This window comes from Neofelis nebulosa, chromosome 3 (assembly GCF_028018385.1).
Source record: "Neofelis nebulosa isolate mNeoNeb1 chromosome 3, mNeoNeb1.pri, whole genome shotgun sequence".
NCBI lineage: Eukaryota > Metazoa > Chordata > Mammalia > Carnivora > Felidae > Neofelis > Neofelis nebulosa.
In genome coordinates, this window is record NC_080784.1 from 60,366,895 (window position 1) to 60,390,436 (window position 23,542).

At 35.7% G+C, this 23,542-nt stretch overlaps 1 protein-coding gene across 8 annotated transcripts in view; it reads left to right on the plus strand.

Annotated features, from left to right (window-relative positions):
• The window catches only part of NEK1 (NIMA related kinase 1), a 219,655-nt gene that overhangs the window by 186,704 nt on the left and 9,409 nt on the right, over positions 1-23,542 (plus strand). For 7 of the 8 annotated variants that reach the window (XM_058720928.1, XM_058720926.1, XM_058720921.1 and 4 more), the window contains 5 exons: positions 1,374-1,525; positions 4,721-4,929; positions 6,656-6,786; positions 7,064-7,196; positions 22,253-22,425. In XM_058720928.1, the coding sequence (XP_058576911.1) occupies positions 1,374-1,525; positions 4,721-4,929; positions 6,656-6,786; positions 7,064-7,196; positions 22,253-22,389 (762 nt within the window). In that variant the 3' untranslated portion in view covers positions 22,390-22,425. Of the gene's footprint in view, positions 1-1,373; positions 1,526-4,720; positions 4,930-6,655; positions 6,787-7,063; positions 7,197-22,252; positions 22,426-23,542 lie in introns of those variants that run through there. The other variant, XM_058720925.1, reaches the window with a different exon arrangement.

Sequence of the window (23,542 nt, forward strand, 5' to 3'; positions counted from 1 at the left end):
TCCCCTTGAATTTAGGTATATAATGCATATATGCTGTATCTATCTAGAGAAACTGTTACTGTATGCATATTTTGCATACCGCTGGTTTATAATATACAGGGTCCAAACCATTAAAATAATAAACAAGTCAAGCATAAATTCTGCTGACAGTGAGAGATTCAGAAAAAGAAATACTTTCAGTACCATTATTAAGTGCTTTGACAAGCAACGTATCTTACCATCTTGTAGTTCATAACCATTTTTTTCAAGTGCTGTAATATGTAAATTATGTTCAAGTAATGGAAATCTATCCTTTTTTTATTCTCAAAAACAGATTGTACCAATAAAATTGGCGACGAATATAAATTTTCATTAATATGCTAAACATTGTGTTTTCTTCACAGCCTCCAATCTGGTGTAGATTCTTACCAGGGCCTTAGGAGTTATGTTTCAAATCTCACAGACTCCTTTAGGGTTATTAACCCAACTCTGAGACTTATATATTTAGATATTTGTTTCATTGCTCTGTCTATCCATCATATTCTAACTGCAGTTAGGTTAGTGGCCAGAGGCTATTTCTATTATTTCTGGTCTTATGCAAACAAGTTCAAATTTTAAATACCTCAACTGTGCATTTTTTCTTAAGTCAGTTTCTTCTCACCTGATCTCACATGATTTTCAGTATGAACATCAAGTACCTGTCTTTCTAGCCTTGCCTTCTTGTAGGAAAGGCTCTATTTACAGTGCATTGTTCAGGGAAGCCATATTAGGTTTTTGTTTGTTTTGGTTTTTGTTTGTTTGTTTGTTTTGCACTAATATGAAGTTCCTTGTTTAACCAATGTGACCCAGACAACAGCTCCTAGGATAAATGATACAAAGGGCCACCAATTTATGTGTGATGGTGCTTTGCCAAGCTTCAGACTAACTCAGTCCAGGATTTGGGAAAGATATATGGGGAGGATTGGCCATAGGAAAGTGTGAGGGGAAGAGTTAGCAGAGATACAGTAAAAGAGTGACAGTATAGATCCTGAATGAGAAGGACCAAATTAGCAGTTTCTGGCACTGCCTGATTTCTGACAGATTTCTAATTCCATTCCCTGGGCATACCCCAAGTAAGCACCTCTCCCTGCCTTTGAACGATGACTTAAGTGAATCCTTGTGTGTTGAAACCCAGGCATAACTTGAAAATTTAGTTTCCTCACTGCAAAAAATACAGAGCTGAAATTCAAGAGAATTAGGTTCTAACCTTGGACAAGTCACCTCTGAAGCTTCTAGCTCTAAATATATGATATAAAAATAAAAAATTAGTATTAGCTCTAACTTTCTAATTTTTTTATCTCGTTTTTATTTTCTAATGATCTCACTCCTACTAAGAAGTCTGTTAACTTTTTTAGATGTTGAGGACATGTTCACTTCCAGATCTCTCAAAATTGTTCAGAACACTGATGGATGTTCCCACTGTAGGAGATGTATGTCAAGACAATCTTGAAATAGATGAAATTGAAGATGAGCATATTAAAGAAGGACCTTCTGATTCTGAAGACATGTGAGCATGATGTCATTAACAAATACTAGCACTAACAGAATTTTTGAGTTTATAGGAGTTCTAGAGATGTGACTCACCTAGGCAGTTTTAAAAAATGATCTATAACTGATTTTTTCACTACTTCTTTACCTTTATAGAGCATTTTTAAAGTACAGTCATGCAAGTTTTGACATGTATAGTTGCCTCTAAGTAATATAATGACTTACTCTCACTTTGAAGAATATAAGAAAATGATTTCTATGTGTGCTCTCTGTCTTATTCACTACTGAACATGTAGGACCTTGACTTGGCCATGGGGTACATGTGTAATAAATTTTGCTTAAATGAATGAATATTAGGGTGATGATTATTTAACAGTTTAATGCCACATGATACAGGGATTGAAGTGGGAAATTGTGAAATATGTACTATTCTACAGTTCACCAGGGAAAAGATCAGAAAGCCTCTATATCTATCTCCTGCCATGTATGATTTCAAAACTATGGCAGTGGAGAGTTAGCAGGTAGACTAGTTGTTTTATTTGCATATGTATGTGCACATACATTTAATTGCTTTCCCAGAATTCCTTTCTTCATGATCCACAGGGAATCTACAATCCGAGAGAAATTTAACCAACACTTCTGAGAACTATGGGAAGTGATAGCCCCTTAGACAATAAACTTTTTCCACCCTCTTTGCAACAAGTAAGCCCTCCTATGTTACTCTGCACTGTCAGCGCAGAGCTTGATGCAGGACTTGATCTCAAAAACCATGAATGATATCATGACCTGAGCAGAAACCAAGAGTCGGTTGCCCAACCAACTGAACCACCTAGGTGTCTCTAAAATCACCATTGTTTTAATCTGACTGCCACAATAGCTTGTTTGTGACTTGTGTTCTTTTAACTACTAGTTGATGACAGAATTTTAAAATTTAAGTTAGAAGCTTTTAATATTAATTTAAAATTTTGAAAACCAAGTTAAAAAAATAAAATAAAAAATTGAAAACTAAGCTATTTTTATTTTTTAAGATATTTATTTATTTATTTATTTATTTATTTTAAATATATGAAGTTTATTGTCAAATTGGTTTCCATACAACACCCAGTGCTCATCCCAAAAGGTGCCCTCCTCAATACCCATCACCCACCCTCCCACCCCCCATCAACCCTCAGTTTGTTCTCAGTTTTTAAGAGTCTCTTATGCTTTGGCTCGCTTCCACTCTAACCTCTTTTTTTTTTTTTCCTTCCCCTCCCCCATGGGTTTCTGTTAAGTTTCTCAGGATCCACATAAGAGTGAAACCATCTGGTATCTGTCTTTCTCTGTATGGATTATTTCACTTAGTGTAACACTCTCCAGTTCCATCCATGTTGCTACAAAGGGCCATATTTCATTCTTTCTCATTGCCATGTAGTACTCCATTGTGTATATAAACCACAATTTCTTTATCCATTCATCAGTTGATGAACATTTAGGCTGTTTCCATAATTTGACTATTGTTGAGAGTGCTGAACTAAGCTATTTTTAAAAGTAGGTTAGTGCATACCAGGAAATTTCACTTAATGTTTTCCTTGGGAAAAAAACATTTCTTTTTGTTGTTATTCAAACTTCACTCAAGGTCATATAATAAGAAAATCTAAAAAGTGAATTCAGGGCCACATTTAAAAATATGTATAAGACAAATTTTTAAATGCTTCTTCCAAAAAAGATGTTAGTCTTATACTTTTCTTATAATGGCAGACTTAGCAGCCCCACTGACTTTTAATACCATCTGTGGAGGGCACTAATTCCTCCAGGCTGGCCGCTAGAAGATTTAATCAACAGATTAATGTTTACTCATTGTTACAATGGTACATAGTGGATGTGCATGCTATGTTAGTCTTTTAATTAAATATTAAGTTAAATGCTAATAGTAGGATGAACCAAAAGATTAGATATACTCTCTTTCTCGTTCTAATGAGGTGCTATGCTTTTCTATACCTGCTACAAAGTGTAGAAGTTTGTATACATAAATAAAAACTAAAGATATTTCTACATTAAAAGATTATTTTTTTCCATTAATGGAAAATTTATTTAAGATCTTGCATAATACCATTTATATTTTAGCTCTTCAGTAAACACTTGTTTATTTGATTGGAATCTAAACTTAAATCAGCTTTTCTAGTGGATGAAATCCTCAGCGTGGGTACATAACCTCTTTCAGAAGATCTTATATATCTAAGAGGCAAATCATAAGAGAAATAAAGTCATTGAGTATGTTTTGGGGGTATTATAGAAGTGGTGAGATTTCAATCCTTTCTGTGCTATTTATTGACTGTGCAATTGAGTGTATAGCCTTGTGCAAGACATATAAACACTTTGATTCAGTTTCCATGTCTCTAAAATGAGTTATATGTAGGTAAAATTTTAGTAATAGAATAAAACTGAATAAATAAACTAAATAGAATAAACTAAACTACTATATAAAAGTAAGGTATTATTGGCCTAAATTAATTAGTTCCAGCATCTTTAATCCCATGAAAATAAAATTAATATCCTGAGCAATGCCTTGGAAATAAGATAATCTAGCAAAGATTATTATGGTTAATATATTCTAATTATGTGGTAAAGTTTACTTGCTATGTATTTTAGAAATGTTTTCAAGGATAAACATGTAAAGGTAAGATTTCTGGTGACTATTTTTATTCACTAGATCATCCTATGAACCTGAATGTAAAATTCCATAAGTATTTTCATTTCTAAAAGTTCAAATGCCCAATGAATGTTTATATGAAAAGCCTTTCATATAGGATACTACCATTATACATCCACGTGAATATTCTGCTGAATTTTCAAAATTACATAGAAGAAAAATATTTGAATATTAAGTTTTTTTTTTTGAAAGCAAGTGAAAAATCTCTTTAGTCTGGCCTTTTAAAACACTGAAACATTCTTTCAAAATTTAAGCAGTGAATAGCATTGATAGTTTTATAATTCTCTTTCGGCACTCAAGATCACACAAGTCATCTTCGGGCTTATGTATTCCAGAATATGTACCATGTACTGTATTTTATAATTGTATCAGTCCTCGTTTACTTTTACCTATGAAGGTTTTTTCAGATTTCTTTTTATCCACTATTAGTACTTTTAAGTAGAAAGGAGCACATGTATATTGAAGTAAAATTTCAAAATAAGGTAACATTTTGGTAACGTTTACTTTAATCTTTCAAAATTTCAGTGTATTTGAAGAAACTGACACAGATTTACAAGAGCTTCAGGCCTCTATGGAACAGTTACTTAGGGAACAACCTGGAGAAGAATACAGTGAGGAGGAAGAATCCATCTTAAAAAACAGTGACATAGAGCAGACTGCAAATGGGACAGATGTAGCAGATGAGGATGACAATCCCAGCAGTGAAAGTGCCCTAAATGAAGAATGGCATTCAGGTATGTGGTCACGATCATGGACCTTTCTTTTTTCAGTGTATACAATTATTTCAAGTAGAATATATTTTTCTGTTATCTGATACGAACCATTTCCAACTTTGAATAAAACTGAAGTATGCTTCTGTGTCTCTGACTTTATTCATGCCTTTTCTTCTCACACAAATGTCCATATACATTTGTTCCATTTCTTTCCCGTTAAATTTTAGAAATGCTTTTTTTTTTTTTTTTTTTTTTTTTAAAATTTTATTTTTGGGAGAGAGAGAGACAGAGGATGAACGGGGGAGGGGCAGAGAGAGAGGGAGACACAGAATCAGAAACAGGCTCCAGGCTCTGAGCCATCAGCCCAGAGCCTGACGCGGGGCTCGAACCCACGGACTGCGAGATCGTGACCTGGCTGAAGTCGGACACTTAACCGACTGCGCCACCCAGGCGCCCCTAGAAATGCTTTTGAAGCAGGGTGCCTGGGTGGCTCAGTTGGTTAAGTGTGTGACTCTTGATCTATGCTCAGGTCATGATCTCACGGGTTCGTGAGTTCGAGCCCCACATCGGGCTCTGCGCTGATGGTGCAGAGCCTGCTTGGGATTTTGTCTCTCCCTCTCTCTGCCTCTTCCCAGCTTGCACTCTCTTGTCTCTCTCAAAATAAATAAATTTTAAAAGAGAAGAAATGCTTTTGAAGGATTTTCATTGTTTTCTTATCTTCCTTGACTTATTTTTCTAGTACTAAAGATAATAGCCTAGTTTTCCTAGCACTTTATATTTTACAAAGAGCTTCCACATACAGTGGTTAACCAGCAAGGTTAATACTAAAAACAGTTTTTAAAACGTTGACACTTTTTTTTTAAATTGTTGTTTGTTGATAGCATTACCCCCAAGATACATAGAAAATCTGTGTAATCAAGAACTATATTATGTTTATTTGGGAAGAAGAGCTAATGTGAAAAGGAACAATTCTTCAGTAATTTTGTCTTTTACTAGACTATTTCCAAGTGTCTTGGACATATACATGACATAAAACATAGATAGCATTTGTATTTTCTAAGTGCTTTCCTAAAGTTTTATGATACGTAGCATAAGTCATCTGCCTCCTGCGTGCTTTTTCATGCTTTGGCCCATGTTTAATATCAACTTTTTAAAAACAGTAGTTAGGGTTGGTTGCCTCAGTACAGAACATATGGGTATGCTTTTTTCATTTTTTACTCAATTAGAATGCTTTTATTCTAGTTTACTGTTTATGTCTATAAAAGATTCCCAAAGTAACATTCCTTTTTTTTTTTTTTTTAAGTTTGTTTTTATTTATTTTTGAGAGAGAGAGAGACCATGTGTGCACACCAGCAGGGGAGGGGGCAGATAGAGAAGGAGAGAAGGAATCTCCAGTAGTCTCCACGCTGTCAGCACAGAGCCCAGTGCAAGGCTCGATGCAGGGCTCAGTTGCACCAACTGTGAGATCATGACCTGAGTCGAGATCAAGAGTGGACCTCTGACTGACTGAGCCACCCAGGTGCCCCAACCCAAAGTAACATTCTTGTTAAGACAGATTTACAAATACACTGATTTCCTATATAAATGGCAATAATTATAATGATAAAATCTTTATAGTGAAAGTACAAGTAGTCTGTTTCAGTGACCTCACTCAGTTGTGAAAAAGAATTTTAGTCTGTTAGGGTAAGAATTATTTTATTCATTCTTTTTAGTCTTAAAATATCTTCTTTTTATTTCTGCATTGTAGATAACAGTGATGGTGAGATTACTAGTGAATGTGAATATGATAGCGTCTTTAATCATTTAGAGGAACTGAGACTTCACCTGGAGCAGGAAATAGGCTTTGAAAAATTCTTTGAGGTTTATGAGAAGATAAAGGTAAGTAAAATGTCAATTAAAACATTTAACTTTGGGTCACCTGGCTGGCTCAGTTGATAGAGCATCTGACTCTTGACCTCAGGGTCATGAGTGCAAGCCCCATGTTGGGCATGGAGCCTATTTAAGAAAAAATTTAACTTTGAAATATGCTCTTTCTGGGTTACTAGTGAAATGTCAGTGATATTTATAGGTCAATAGATTTATCATAAATAATAAAGTTTCCAATTAGAGAAAGTTAATATTCAAGCATTAATTTATATTTGGAAATTTGGTATAGGCTATTCATGAAGATGAAGATGAAAATATTGAGATTTGTTCAACGATAGTTCAGAATATTTTAGGAAATGAACATGAACATCTTTATGCCAAGATTCTTCATTTAGTCATGGCAGATGGAGCCTATCAAGAAGGTAAGATTTCCTCAGTCTATTTTAAGTAAATGTGCAAAAAACAGGATGTAAATTACTGAGCTTTTATCACATGCATTTTGGTGAAATCTATATTGGAATCATATCCAGTGCTTATGAGCAATTATAAAATTAACCATGTCATACACTGTTACTGATTCTACCATATTTTCATTGACTTAAGTCCTTTAGGTCCATATTTTTACTTAATTTGTAAGTAACATTTGAATGAGATTTTTTAGAAAGACTCCTTATTGGTCAGTTCTAGAAATCAGAATGCTTTAGTAAAGTTTTAGACATACATGCTTCAGCAGTATGTACAGTTTCTCCTAATACCAAATGTAATCTCTTCCATTCACAGTAAGTGGAGTTCATTTATAGTGGTTTATATGTAAACCATTTTTCTGTTTGGAAAATATTTACCTACAGAATGACACAAAATATATTTGAATTTTATGGAAAATTATTAAAGTTAAAAATGGTGTTGCCCCTTAAATTTAGTCAATTTAGACATGGAACAAGACCAGTAGTATAGTCCTAACTCTGTGACAAGCTAGTAATGTGACATTAAGTAATTTCTTTGAAATTTCAGTTTCCATTGCTATAAAAGGATGATCACTATTCTAATGTACTGTGAACTGTTTTCAAAATACTTATTAAGTGCTTCTTGTAACCTAGCACTTTATTACTAATTGACATTAAACGACATAGTGTTTTATTTACATGTTGTTTACAGTTCCCTTGGGAGATGAAACCTAAGTATATGAAAGTGTAAGACTATATGTGAAAAATGCATATTCTAAAGTACTTTTCAGTGCAGTAGGAATTAGAGAAGGGAAGCTTGGATTGTGAAAAATGGAAAGAAATGTAGAGCCATACTTGTCAAAAAACAGAGTGAAAACTAATTGATGTGTATTAGAGTTGAAATCACCCTATCAGAAGCTTCTTGTTGTAAATAGTCTTTGTTGTAGGGAAGTGTTGAATCACTATCTTGTACATCTGAAACTAATATTACACTGCATATTAACTAAAATTTAAATAAAAACTAAAAAAAACCCAAATTAGTCTTTGTGATTAGATACTATGAAATGTTTAAAATACATAGAGGAAATCAGTGAAGATTTGTAAACTGACAAAGTGAAGATGTTTTGTAAAGTTCAATCTAGCAGCAGTATTCTGGATATCTTGGAGAGTACTGAGATTGCAAATAAGATCTTTTTTGAAACTGTAGATGTGTTTGGGCATGGGAGGGTGAATACCTGGATTTAGTGTTCATAGGAATGGAGCATCAATATTCAGCTCAGATATTTCAGAATCAGGCTTTTAATAAAAATATTTGATATTTTTATTAATCAAGTTTCCTAAAATCAAATTCAAGAATTTTTTTTATTTTGGGAGCAGCTTCACTTATTTAAGGTATAAACTCATTTATATTGACCAAAAAGCTCAGCCAAAAAAAAAAATGTTTTTTTAAATTTGTTAATAAAAATAAAAATCTTTTAGGGGCGCCTGGGTGGCTCAGTCGGTTAAGCGTCCGACTTCAGCTCAGGTCATGATCTCACGGTCTGTGAGTTAGAGCCCCACATCGGGCTCTGTGCTGACAGCTCAGAGCCTGGAGCCTGCTTCGGATTGTGTGTCTCCCTCTCTCTCTGACCCTCCCCCGTCCATGCTCTATCTCTCTCTATCTCAAAAATAAATAAACATTAAAAAAATTTTTTTTAATTAAAATCTTTTAAAAATTATAATAGTTATCGTTAAATCAAAACTAGAAAATCTTAAGGTACAGTGAGTACTCTTACCATATAGCTTCAGAAACCACTGTGTCTTCATTAGTATTCTTAACAAAATAATAACTGTCAAGAAAATGTTAGGGCCATTAGCAACAAGTAATGGATTGAATATAAGCCAGTAGATAGTGCTGCATATATTCTTCAATATGATTTTCTTTAGCCCCCTTAATAATCACAAACAGGCAAAAACAAAGCAATGCGTCCTATTTATGGTGGTGCAATGAAATCTATCAATAGAAATTAAAGGAGCTCCTTTCTTTTCAAATTTTTTTTTACTTGAGTATAGTTGACACACATGGTCATATTAGTTTCGGGTGTACAACATAACTATTTGACAAGTTTATACTTTATGCTGTGCTTACCTCAAGTATAGCTACCGTTGGTCAACAGGCAACACTACTGCAATATCATTGATTGTATTCCTTATACTGTGCCTTCTTTCTATGATTTATTCATTTAATAACTGGAAGCCTGTATTTCCCACTCCTCTTTAACCCTTTTGCCTATCCTCCCAACCCCACCCCCTTCTCTGGCAATGATCAGTTGTCTATATTTATAAATCTGCTTCTGCTTTTTGTTTATTCATTTTTTTTTTTAGATTCTACATATGAGTGAAATCATATGGCATTCCTTTTTCTCAGTCTAACTTATTTTACTTAGCAGAATACCTGTAGGTCCATCTATGTTGTCACAGAGGGTACAATCTCATCCTTTTTTATGACAATGTGATATTCCAGTGTGTGTGTATGTGTGTGCACTCGTGCATACACACATCTTCCTTATCTATTCATATGTCAAAAGACACTTAGGTTGCTTCCATATCTTGGCTATTGGTAATAATACTGCAATAAACATAGGGGTGCATATATATTTTCAAATTAGCGTATTCTTTTTCTTTGGATAAAACTTATTAGTGGAGTTACTGGATCGTGTGGTATTTCTATTTGTGAGTTTTTGAGGAATCTCCATTATGGTTTTCCACAGTAGCTATGCCAGTTTACTTTCCACCAACAATGTATGAGGGTTCCTTTTGCTCCATACCCTCACCAACACTTATTATTTCCTCTCTTTTTGATACTAGCTATTCTGATGTATGTAAAGTAATATCTCATTGTGGTTCTCATTTGCATTTCTCTGATGACTAGTGATGGTGAGCATCTTTTCATGTGCCTGTCAGCCATCTGTATGTCTTCCTCAGAAAATGTCTATTCAGGTCCTTTGCCTATTTTTTAATTGGATTGTTTGATTTTTTCATGTGGGGTCGTATATGTTGTTAACATATGACAGAAATGTCATTTGCAAATATCTTCTATTCATTAGGTTGCCTTTTTGTTTAGTTGATTGTGTTGTTTACTATGCAAAAGTTTGTTATTTTGATGTGGTCCTAATAGTTTATTTTTGCTTCTGTTTCCCTTGCCTGAGGAGACACATCTAGAAAAATGTTACTGTGGCTGATGTCAGGGTAATTCCTTTCGGTGTTCTCTTCAAGGATTTTTATGGTTTCTGGTCTCATGTTAGGACTTTAATCTATTTTGAATTTATTTTTGTGTATGATGTTAGAATGGGTCCAGTTTCATTCATTTACATATATGTAGCTCTCTAATTTTTCCACCATTTATTGAAGAAACTGTCTTTTTCCCACTGTATATTCTTGCCTCCTTTGTCATAGATTAATTGACCATATAATTATAGGTTTATTTGTAGACTTTCTATATTCTTCTATTAATCTTTATGTCTATTTTTGTGCCAATACCATACTGTTCTGATTACTACAACTTTATAGTATATCTTAAAATCTGGAATTATGATACCTGCAGCTCTGCTTTTCTTTCTTAAGATTGTTTTGGCTATTAGGGGTCTTTTGTGTTTGCATACAAATTTGAGTATTCTAGTTTTACGGAAAATGCTGTTGGTATTTTGATAGGGATTGATTACATTGAATATGTAGATTGCTTTGGGTAATACAGAGCTTTTGGCATTATTAATTCTTCTAATCCATGAGCATGGAATATCTTTCCATTTGTGTCATCTTCAATTTATTTCACTGGTGTTTTATAGTTTTCAGAGTACAGGTCTTTCACTTCTTTGGTTTATTCCTAGATATTTTATTATTTTTGGTGCAATTGTAAATGAAAATTATTTTCTTAAATTCCCTTTCTACTACCTCATTTTTGGTGTATAGAAATGCTACTGATTTCTGGGTATTAATTTTGTATCCTGAAACTTTACTGAATTATTTATTTCATCTAGTAGTTGTTTGGTGGATTTTCCGTGTATACTATCATGTCATCTGCAAATAGTGACAGTCTAACTTCTTCACCAGTTTGGATGCCTATTACTTCTTTTTCTCATCTGATTGTTGTGGCTAGGACTTTTGAGTATTATGTTGAATAGTAGAGGCAAGAATGGACATAACTTGTCTTGTTCCTGATATTAGAAGGCTCTCAGTTTTTCACCATTGAGTATGATAGTAGCTATGGGTTTTTAATATATGTTCTTTATTATGTTGAGGTATATTCCATCTAAACCTACTTTGTTAGGAATTTTTATCTTAAATGGGTATTGAATTTTATCAAATGAATTTCTCCATCTATTGATGATCATATGATTTTTATCCTTTGTTTTGTTAATGTAGCATATCACACTGATTGACTTGTGAATATCAAACCATCCTTACATCCCCAGGATAAATCCCACTTGATTGTGGTAAATGATCCTTTCAATGTATTGATGAATGCAGTTTGTTAATATTTTATTGATGATTTTTGCATCTGTGTTCATCAGGGATATTGACCTGTACTTTTCTCTTTTTGTGGTGTGTTTGTCTGGTTTTGGTGTCAGAGTAATGCTGGCTTTGCAGAATGTACTTGGAAGCTTTCCTCCTTCTATTTTTGGAATAGTTTGAGGAGAATAGGTATTAATTCTTCTTTAAATGTTTGGTAGAATTCACCTGTGAATCCATCTAATTCTGGACTTCTATTTTTTTGATTATCAATTCAGTTTATTAACAGTGATCTGTCTTCAGATTTTCTATTTCTTATTCAATTTTGGAAGTTGGTATGTTTCTAGGAATGTATCCATTTCTTCTAGTTGTCCAATTTGTTGGCATATAATTTTTTGTAGCTTTCTTATAATACTTTGTGTTTCTATGGTGTCATGGGTTACTTCTCTCTCATACCTGATTTTATGAATTTGGGTCTTTTCTCTTTTTTTTTCTTGAGGAGTCTTGTTAAGGGTTGATCAATTTCCTTTATCTTTTCAAAGAACCAGCTCTTGGTTTTATTGATTTTTTTTCTATTGTTTTTTTAGTCTCCATGTCATTTATTTCTGCTCTGAATTTATTATCTTCATTCTGTCTGCTCACCTTGGGATTTGTTCTTTTTCTGATTCCTTTAGGGGCAAGGTTACATTGTTTATTTAAGCTTTTTCTTGTTTCTTGATGTAGACCTCTGTTGGTTTATTTTCTTCTTTGAACTGCTTTGGTTGTATGTCCCAGAGATTTTGGGCCATTGTGTTTTCATTTTCATTTCATTTCATTTGTCTCCATGTAGTTTTTTGTTTCTTTGTTTCCTTAACCCATTGGTTTCTTTACTATCATGGTGATTAGCCTTCACATGTTTGGGTTTTTTTCCAGTTTTTATCTTTGGTTTATTTCTAGTTTCATACTGTTGTGGTCAGAAAAAATGCAGGGTATAATTTCAGTTTTCTTAAATTTATTAAGGGTTGTTTTGTGGCCAAACATGTAATCTATTCTGGAGAATGTTCCATGTGCATTTGCAAAGAATGTGTATTCTGTTGTTTTAGGATGAAATGTTCTATATATATCTTTATGTCCATCTGGTTTAATGCCCTTCAAAGATGCTCTTTCCTTTTGGTTTCCTGCCTGGGTGATCTAGCTATTGATGTAAGTGGAGTGTTAAAGTCTCTTACCATTGTTATATTACCATTAATTTCTCCATTAATGTTTGCTTTATGTATTTAGGGTGCTCCAGTGTTGGGTGCATGGATATTTACTATTGTTATAGCCTCTTGTTGGATTTATCCCTTTATCGTTATGTAATCCCCTTTTTGTTTCTTGTTAACAGTCTTTGTTTTAAAGTGTGTTTTGTCTAATATAAGTATTGCTACCATGGCCTTTTTTTTTTTTTTTTTCACTTCCATTTGCTTGGTAAGTGATTTTCCATCCCTTCAATTTTAGTCTATATGTGTCTTTAGGTCTGCAGTGAATCTCTTGTCAGCAGCATGTAGATGGGTCGTTGGTTTTTTATCCATTCCATCACCTTATGTCTTTGATTGGACCATTTAAAGTAATCAATTGACAGATACGTACTTATTGCCATTCTGTTGTTTTCTGATTATTTTTGTAGTTCTCTGTTACTTTCTTCTTCTCTTGCTCTCTTTGTTTTTTATTTTATTTTTATTTTTTTAATGTTTATTTTTGAGAGAGAATGTGAGCAGGAGAGGGCAGAGAGATGGGGACAGAGGATTTGAAGGAGGCTCTGTGCTGATAGCAGCAAGCCCCATGTGGGGCTGGAACTCACCAACTGTGAGCATGACCTGAGCCAAAGTTGGACACTTAACCAACTGAACCACCCAGGTGCCCCTGCTCTCTTTCTTTGTGATTGATGAGTTTCTGTAGTATTATGTTTGGCTTTTTTTTTTTTTTTTGTCTTTATTTTTTGTAAATCTGTTACAGGTTTTGGGCTTGTAGTTATATGAGGATCATATATAACATCTAAGTGTATAGCAGTCTATACTAATTTGATGATCATTTAAATTCAAACACATTCTTTTATTTTTATTTTTTTAAGGTACTACATCTTTTATTTTTTATTTTTATTTAAATCCAAGTTAGTTAACATATAGTGTAATAATGGTTTTAGGAGTAGAATTTAGTGATTAATCACTGACATGTAACACTCAGTGCTCATCTCAATAAGTGCCCTCCATTTGCCCATTACCCGTTTAGTCTGTCCCCCCACCCAACATTCCTCCAGCAACCGTCAGTTTCTTCTCTGTATTTAAGAGTGCATTTTGGTTTCCCTCACTCTGTTTTTATCTTATTTTTCTTTCTTTTCCCATATGTTCATCTGTTGTATTTCTTAAATTCCACATATGAGTGAAATTATATGATATTTCTCTTTCTATGACTGACTCCACTTAGCATAATACATTCTAGTTCCTTCCATGTTGTTGCAAATGGCAAGATTTTTCATTCTTTTGAATTGCTGAGTAATATTCCATTGTATATGTATACCACATCTTCTTTGTCCATTCTTCAGTTGATGGACATCTGGGTTCTTTCCTTAGTATGGCTAGTGTTAATAATATTACTATAAACATTGTGGTGCATGTATCCCTTTGAATCTGTATTTTTGTATCCTTTGGGTAAATACTTAGTAGTGTAATTGATGGGTCATAGGGTAACTCTATTTTAACTTTTGGAGGAAACTCCATACTGTTTTCCAGAGTGGCTGCAACAGTTTGCATTCCCGCCAACAGTGCAAAAATGTTTCCCTTTCTCTACATCCTTGCCAACATTTGTTGTTTCCTGAGCTGTTAATTTTAACCATTCCAACAGCTGTGAGGTGGTGTCTGTTATGTTTGATATGTATTTCCCTGATAATGAGTGATGCTGAGCATCTTTTCATGTGTCTATTAGGCATGGAAAAGTGTCTGTTCATGTCTTCTGCCATTTTTTCATTGCATTATTTGTTTTTTGGGTATTCAGTTTGATAAGTTTTTTATAGATTTTGAATACTAACCTTCTGTCTGATATGTCATTTGTAAATATCTTCTCCCATTCCATTGGTTACCTTTTAGTTTTGTTGCCAGTTACCTTCTTTGTGCAGAAGCTTCTTGTCTTCATGAGATCCTGGTGCTTCCTTTTTGTTTTGTTTCCCTTGCCTCAGGAGACACATCTAGTAAGAAGTTGCTGTGGCTGAGGTCAAAGAGGTTGCTGCCTGTGTTCTCCTCTAGGATTTTCATGGTTTCCTGTCTTACATTTAGGTCTTTCATCCCTTTTGAATTTATTTTTGTGTATGGAGTAAGAAAGTGGTCCAGGTTCATTCTTGTGCATGTCGCTGTCCAGTTTTCCCAACACCACTTGCTGAAGAATATCCTATTGGATGTTCTTTCTTGCTTTGTCAAAGGTTAGTTGTCTATACATTTGTGGATTTATTTCTGGGTTCTCTATTCTGTTCTATTGGTCTGTGTCTATTTTTGTTTCAGTACCAGGCTGTCTTGTTGATTACAGCTTTGTAATACAGCTTAAATCCAGAATTGTGATGCCTCCAGCTTTGCTTTGCTTTTTCAAGATTATTTTGGCTATTCTGGGTCTTTTCTGGTTCCATACGAATTCTAGAATTGTTTGTTCTAGCTCTGTGAGGAATGCTGGTGTTATTTTGATAGGGATTGCATTGAATTTGTAGACTGTTTTAGGTAGTGTAGACATTTCTTTTTACTTTTGTTAAAGTTTTTTTTTTTTTTTTTTTTTGAGAGAAAGAGACAGAGCATGAGTGGAGGAGGGGCAGAGAGAAAGGGAAGCACAGAATCCTAAGCAGGCTCCAGTCTCTGAGCTGTAGCACAGAGCCCGAGGCGGGGCTCAAACTCACAAATCGTGAGATCATGACCTGAGCTGAAGTCAGATGCTTAACTGAGCGACCCAGGTGCCCCCAAAGGTACTGTGGACATTTTAACAGGATTTGTTCTTTCAGTCCATGAGCATGGAGTGTTTTTCCATTTCCTTGCATCTTCTTCAATAAGCTTTCTATAGTTTTCAGCATACAGATCTTTTGCCTCTTTGGTTGGGTTTATTCCTAGGTGTTTTATGGTTTTGGGTGCAATTGTAAATGGGATCACTTCATTGATTTCTCTTTCTTCTGCTTCATTATTGGTGTATAGAAATGACATAGATTTCTGTGCATAATTGTATATTCTGCAACTTTGCTGAATTCATGTACCAGTTCTAGCAGTTTCTGGTGGAGTCTTTCAGGTTTTCCACGTAAGTATCGTGGCATTTGCGAAGAGCGAAAGTTTGACTTTTTCCTTGCCAATTTGGATGCCTTTTATTTCTTTTTGTTGTTTGATTGTTGAGGCTTGGACTTCCAGTACTGTGTTGAACAACAATAATAAAAGTACACATCCCTGTTGTGTTCCTGACCTTAGGGGGAAAGCTCTCAGTTTTTCCCCATTCAGGGTGATATTAGCTGTGGGTCTTTTGTATATGGCCTTTATCATCTTGAGGTGTGATCCTTGTATCCCTATTTTCTTGAGGGCTTTTGTCAAGAAAGAATGCTGTATTTCATCAAATGCTTTTTCTGCATTTGTTGAGAGGATCTTGCTTCTTATTCTTTCTTTTATTAATGTGATGTATCATGCTGATTGATTTGCAGACATTGAACCACTCCTGCAGCCCAGAAAAAAAAATCACACTTGATTGTGGGGAATAATTCTTTTAGTGTATTGTTGGATTCGATTTTCTAGTATCTTGTTGAGAATTTTTGCATCCATGTTCATCAGGTAAATTGGTCTGTAATTCTCCTTTTTAGTGAAGTCTTTATCTTGTTTTGGAATCAAGGTAATGCTGGCTTCACAGAGTGAGTTTGGAAGTTTTCCTTCCATTTCTGTTTTTTGTTTTTTGTTTTTTGTTTTTTTAATTAACATCTTCAAAAGAATAGGTATTAACTCTTCTTTAAATGTTTGGTAGAATTCCCCTGGGAAGCCATCTGATCCTGGACTCTTGTTGGGAGATTTTTTTATTACTGATACAATTTCTTTACTGGTTTTGTGTCTATTCAAATTTTCTATTTCCTCCTGTTTCATTTTGGATAGTTTATATGTTTCTAGGAATTTGCCCATTTCTTCCAGATTGCCCAATTTGTTAGTATATAATTGCTCATAATATCCTCTTATTATTATTGGTGTTTCTGCAGTGTTGGTTGTCATCTCTCCTTTCTCATTTGTGATTTTATGTATTTCGGTCCTTTCCTTTTAAATAACGTTGGTTACGCGTTTATCTATTTTGTTAATTCTTTCAAAGAACTAACTCCTGGTCTTATTGATCTGTTTCTACTGTTTCTACCGATTTCTGCTCTAATCTTTATAATTTCCGTTTCTCTGCTGGTTTTGCGCTTCATTTGATGTTCTTTTCCCAGCTTCTTTAGTTGTAAGGTTGGGTTGTATATTTGAGAGCTTTCTTCCTTCTTTAAGAAGGCCTGGATATACTTCCCTCTTATGACCACCTTTGCTGCATCCCAGAGGTTTTTGACTGTCTTGTTTTCATTTCCATGTACTTTTAAATTTCCTCTTTAATTTCTTGGTTCACCCATTCATTCTTTAGTAGGATGTTTTTTAATCTGCAAGTATTTGTGGTCTTTCCAAATTTTTTTCTTGTGGTTGATTTCATGTTTCATAGCGTTGTGGTCTGAAAATGTGCATGGTATGATCTTAATCTTTTTGTACATGTTGAGGGCTGATTTGTAACCCAGACTGTGATCTATTCTGGAGAATGTCCCATGCGCACTCAAGACAGATGTGTATTCTGCTGGTTTAGGATGAAATGTTCTGATTATATCTGTTAAGTCCATCCAGTCCAGCGTGTTATTCAAAGCCATTGTTTTCTTGTTGATTTTCTGCTTAGATCCGTCCATTGTTGTAAGTGGGGTGTTAAAGTCCCCTACTATTATTGTATTATTATGAATGAGTTTCTTTATGTTTGTAATTAATTGTTTTATATATTTGGGTGCTTTCAAGATGGGGGCATAAATATTTATAATTGTTAGGTTTTCTTGGTAGATAGACCCCTTAATTATGATATAATTCCCTTCATCTCCTGTTACAGTCTTTGTTTTAAAGTCTAATTTGTCTGATGTAAGTATGGCTATTCTGGCTTTCTCTTTTTGGGGAGGAGAGCACAAGTGGGGGTGGAGCAGAGAGAGAGACAGAGAATCCAAAGTGGGCTCTGTGCTGACGGGCTCACAGCAGCAAGCCCGATGTGGAGCTCTAACTCGGGAACCGCAAGGTCATGAACTGAGCCAAAGTCAGACGCTCAAAGACTAAGCCACCCAGGTGCCTCTGGCTTTCTTTTGACATTCATTAGCATGATCGATGGTTCTCCATCCCCTTATTTTCATTTTTCAGGTGTCTTTTGGTCTTAATGAGTCTCTTGTAGGCAGCATATAGGTGGGTCTTGTTTTTTAATCCATACATATGTCTTTTGATTGGAGCATTTAATCCACTTACATTTAGAATGATTATTGAAAGGAATTTAGTGCCATTTGTGTTTCCTGTAGAGTTGATGTTTCTGGTGATGTTTTCTGGTCCTTTCTAGTCTTTGTTGCTGTGGGTCTTTTCTGTTTTGTTTTGTTTTGTTTTGTTTTCTTCACTTGAAGAATCCCCCTTAAAATTTCTTGCAGGGCTGGTTTAGTGGTCATGAATTCCTTTAGTTTTTGTTTGTCTGGGAAACTCTTTATCTCTCTTTTTATTCTGAATGATGGTCTTGCTGGATAAAACATTCTTGGCTGCATATTTTTCTAATTCATCACGTTGAATATGTCCTGCCACTTCTTTGTGACCTGCCAAGTTTCTGTGAACAGATCTGCTGCAAACCTGATCTGTTTTCCCTTACAGGTTAAGGACTTTTTTTTTTCCCCTTGCTGCTTTCATAATTGTTTTCTTGTCTGTGTATTGTGAATTTGACTATAATATGCCTTGATGATAGTTGGTGTTGTTGAATCTAATGGTAGTTCTCTGTGCTTCTTGGATTTTGATGTCTGAGGCCTTCCCTAGGTTAGGAAAGTTTTCAGCTATAATTTGTTCACATAAACCTTCTGTGCCTTTTTCTCTCTCTTTATCTTCTGGGACTCCTATGATATAAACGTTACTCGTCTTTAATAAGTCGCTGAGTTCTCTAAGTCTTGTATCGTGCTCGTTTGTCTTTCTTTCCCTCTTTTTTTGTGCTACATTATTTTCCATAATTTTATCTTCTATTTGACTGATTCACTGCTCTGCTTCATCTATCCTTGCTGTCACGGCATGCATTCGCAATTGCATCTCAGTTATAGCATTTTAAATTTCATCCTGACTAGATTCTTTTATTTCTGTACAAAGGGATTCTCTGGTGTCTTCTATGCTTTTTTCAACCCCAGCTAGTATTCTAGTAATCATGGGGTTTTTTTAAATTTTTTTTTAATGTTTATTTATTTTTGAGACAGAGAGAGACAGAGCATGAACGGGGGAAGGTCAGAGAGAGGGAGACACAGAGCCCGACGTGGGGCTCGAACTCATGGACCGCAAGATCATGACCTGAGCCGAAGTCGGCCGCTCAACCAACTGAGCCACCCAGGTGCCCCTGTAATCATGGTTTTAAAGTTTATTTACTTATTTTGAGAGAGAGAGTACAAGCAGGGGAGGACCCGAGAGAGAAGGAGAGAGAGCAAATCCCAAGCAGGCTCCTAACTGACAGCATGGAGCCTGGTGTGGAGCTCAAACCCGCGAACCATGAGATCATGACCTGAGCTGAAACCAAGAGTCAGATGCTTAACTGTGACTGAGCCACCCAGGGGCCCTGATTAATAGTGGTTTAAATTCTAGTTCAGATATCCTACTTATAAATGTGTTGATTAAATCCCTGGCCATCATTTCTTCCTATTCTTTCTTTTGGGGTGAATTCCTCCATCTTGTAATTTTGGGGGAAGAAAAAAATTAATAAAATAATTAAATTAAAAACATAAAAACAAAACAAAAAATATCAGATAAAGGAAGCTAGATCCTAGGTGTTTTTCAGTCTTCTTGTTGGGAGAAGCTTGATATAAAAGAGAAAAAAGAGAAAGGAAAAAAAAAAGTTAAAAAAAGTTTAAATAGGGGCAACTGGGTGGCTCAGTTGGTTAAGCGTCCAAATTTGGCTCAGGTCATGATCTCATGGTTTGTGAGTTTGAGCCCCATGTCAGCCTCTGTGCTGACAGCTCAGAGCCTGGAGCTACACCAAGCCCCACCCACCTGCACCCCTGGAAGACCAGCACAAATCCCTTCCATCCGCTTAGTCATTGACTACAGTGTGCTACAAAGTTTCAGTTATAGGGGAAACTGAATGTAACTTTATTCAAGTTTCATTCTGTTTGCTGGTTTATTTGTTCATTTTCTTTGCTTCTGCTTTTGTTTGTGTTGTTTTCTTCTTTTTCTCTTTGATACAAAAGAACAAATTTTTTTATTCTATTGTATTTTATTTTATTCAATTTCATTATTTAAAATAATTTTTAAAAATTTTAACGTTTATTTATTTTTGAGACAGAGAGAGACTGTGAGTGGGGCTTGGTGTAACAGCTCTGTTCTCTGCTTGGTGGCACTGTTTAGTTCACTGGGGTTGATCCGTGTTGGCCTGCTCTGAAAGTGAACATGGCTTCACCTGGCTCTCTAGTTTCTGGCCCAGTAATTATATTCTCTCACTGACATGCAGTCAAGCACCCCTTCTTTGTCTCTGGCTTCTGTCTGCTTCTTGCCTTTACCTTGTATGTCTCCAAGCTGCCTTCCAGGTGGTGCCTCCAGAGTTTTATCTCAGGAGGGACTGTGTTTTAAAACCCAACACTTTAGAGACCCCCTTGTCTTGGACACACACTGTTTCTCTGGGGAAGGGTTTGCTGTCCCCAAGTAATGGCCAGGTGCCAGCTTGTCCCAGAAAACGTTTATGTGATCATGCAGCAGCAGAGGCTCAGAGTTTATGGTAAATCACAGCACATAGCCAGTACCAGATTTTGCTGCATTCTGGCATCTTTGTTCCAGTATCCCTGAACATGGCAGCTCTCTGGATTCTGCCAGGACTTTTGCCTGCAGGGAGCTATATGACCTCTACCAAATGCATTCCAAGCAGAGAAACTGCTTCTCCCCATGTGGCACATGGATCCCTCAGACCCTGCTGCCTGCTCCTAGGGATTCACTCTGCTTCTTCCCTGGAACACCACCAGACACTGAACTCCAGAACTTCAGACTCTGCTCCACTGTTTATAGAATCCTGGTGGTACTGAAATCTCTCCTTTCTCCCCATCAATGGTTTTGGGAAACAGATTTCTTGTGTAGTCCCCTGCAAGTGTTTTCACTCTTTCTCTCCAGGTACTTTCGGGGGGAGTGCTTTTCTGCACAATCCCAATGTGCTGCACTCTCCCCCTTTCTCTTTCTGTCTCTGTCCTCTCTCTCTCAAAACAGCTCCCTACCCCTGTGGCTTTTCTCTCCCTCAGTTCATCTCTCTGCATACCTGCTAAGTTCTCTGGCTCTAATGATGCAGATTGTTGTGTTAATCCTCAGATCAATTTCCTGGGTGTCTGAAATGGTTTGATGCTGATCTAGCTGTGGTTCAGGGACAAGACAAACTCAGGGTCCACATACTAGTCTACCAATTTTTTAAAAAGCGATTGGAGGGGCGCCTGGGTGGCGCAGTCGGTTAAGCGTCCGACTTCAGCCAGGTCACGATCTCGCGGTCCGTGAGTTCGAGCCCCGCGTCGGGCTCTGGGCTGATGGCTCGGAGCCTGGAGCCTGTTTCTGATTCTGTGTCTCCCTCTCTCTCTGCCCCTCCCCCGTTCAGCTCTGTCTCTCTGTCCCAAAAATAAAAAAAAATAAAAAACGTTGAAAAAAAAAATTAAAAAAAAAAAAAAAGCGATTGGAGCAGAGCCAGTATTTTTTTTAATGTTTGTTTGTTTGTTTGTTTGTTTGTTTAAAGAGAATGTGCATGTGAGAGTAGAGGCAGAGAGAGAGGTGAGAGAGAGAATCCCAAGCAGGCTCTGTGCTGTCAATATGTGGCTTGATCTCATAAACTGTGAGGTCATGACCTGAGCCAAAAGCAAGAGTCGGATGCTTAACCAACCCAAAAGCCCCCAAATACATTCTTAAAGAACTTATTTTTTTCTCCCTCATGATTTTCTTATGTCTAATTATAGCTATTTCTTTTCAGCTTAATGAATTCCCTTTAACATTTCTTGTAAGGCTGGTTTAGTAGTAATAAATGCCTTTATTTTTTGTTTGTCTGGGAAACTCTTTCCTTCAAATATGAACGATAATATTGCCAAGTAGAGTATTCTTTTTCATAGGTTTTTTTTCCATTCAGAACTTTGAATATATTATGCTACTCCCTTCTGGCTTGCAAATTTTCTGCTGATAAATTAGCTAGTAGCCTTATTGGTTTTCCCATATAGGTAACTTATTGTTCCTCTCTTGTTGCCTTTAATATTCTCTCTTCATCCTTAACGTTTGACATTTTAATTATTATGTGTCCTGGTGTAGGCCTCCTTGGAGTTCCCTGTGCTTCTTGGACCTGGATGTCTACTTCCTTCCCCAGGTTAGGGAATTTTTCAGCTGTTATGTCCTCAAATAAATTCTCTACCCCTTTGTCTTCTTCTTCTTGGACCCCTACAATATGAATGTTTATTCACTTGATGTTGTCCAAGAGATCCCTTAACCTGTCCTCATTTTTAAAAATCCTTTTCTCTTTTTGCTATTTAGCCTGGGTGCTTTCCATTACCCTGTCTTCCAGATTGCCGCTGGGTTCTGCATCTGCTAATCTACTGTTGATTCTTTTCTGCTCCTTGAGTGTGTGTGTGTGTGTGGGGGGGGGGGGTGTCCAAATTTAGATAGCCAAATAAATAATAGTTTCTTCAAAGTAGAGGTATAGACTTATCTAATGAAGATGCTCTATGACACAAAATATCTTGATAGTTCTGGAATTTCACTGACAGCTTATCTACTGGGTTCTTTTGACTTTTTTGTATGAATCTTTATTCTGGGCACATTTTTTTTTTGTAAAAAGTTTAAAGTTTCTGAAACCAAGTTTAGTGAATGAAGTGGGTGATCAAGATAAATAATTTGTGGTCTTTGGTTTTTAGGTATCTCATCAGGAAGTAACGAGCCTAATATTTTAAGTGAATTTGTTAACTGATTCTGAGTATTCTGAATAAGAATTCCATTCTAGAATATCTGTTACTGTTAATCCTGTTATTTTAAAGATATTTTTATATGCTAAAATGATATGAGGATTTAAAGAATGTTTAAAATGTTGATGCTTAATTTTTAACAATATAGATTTTCCTAAGTTTTATTTGTATTCTATCTTGTCTCAAAAAATTTAACACTCCACTTAAAAATATATACAGCACAAGATAAAATTAATTTAAAAAAATGCTTGGGGGGCGCCTGGGTGGCTCAGTCGGTTGAGCACCAACTTCGGCTCCGGTCACGATCTCGCGGTCCATGAGTTCAAGCCCCGCATCGGGCCCCTGTGCTGACAGCTCAGAGCCCGGAGCCTGTTTCAGATTCTGTGTCTCCCTCTCTCTGACCCTCCCCCATTCAGGCTCTGTCTCTCTCTGTCTCAAAAATGAATAAAAACGTTAAAAAAAAATTTTTTTTAAATGCTTGGGAAAGCCTATAAGGCAAATTAGCATAAGCAATGAATATTAAGCCAAGAATGAGGTGAGAATACAAACTTAATGTTCAGAGGTTCTCCACATTTAGTGGAGACTATGTCATAAATTTGGTGGTTATCTTTCTCGCAAAGCAGGAAACCTAGTTAATTACATG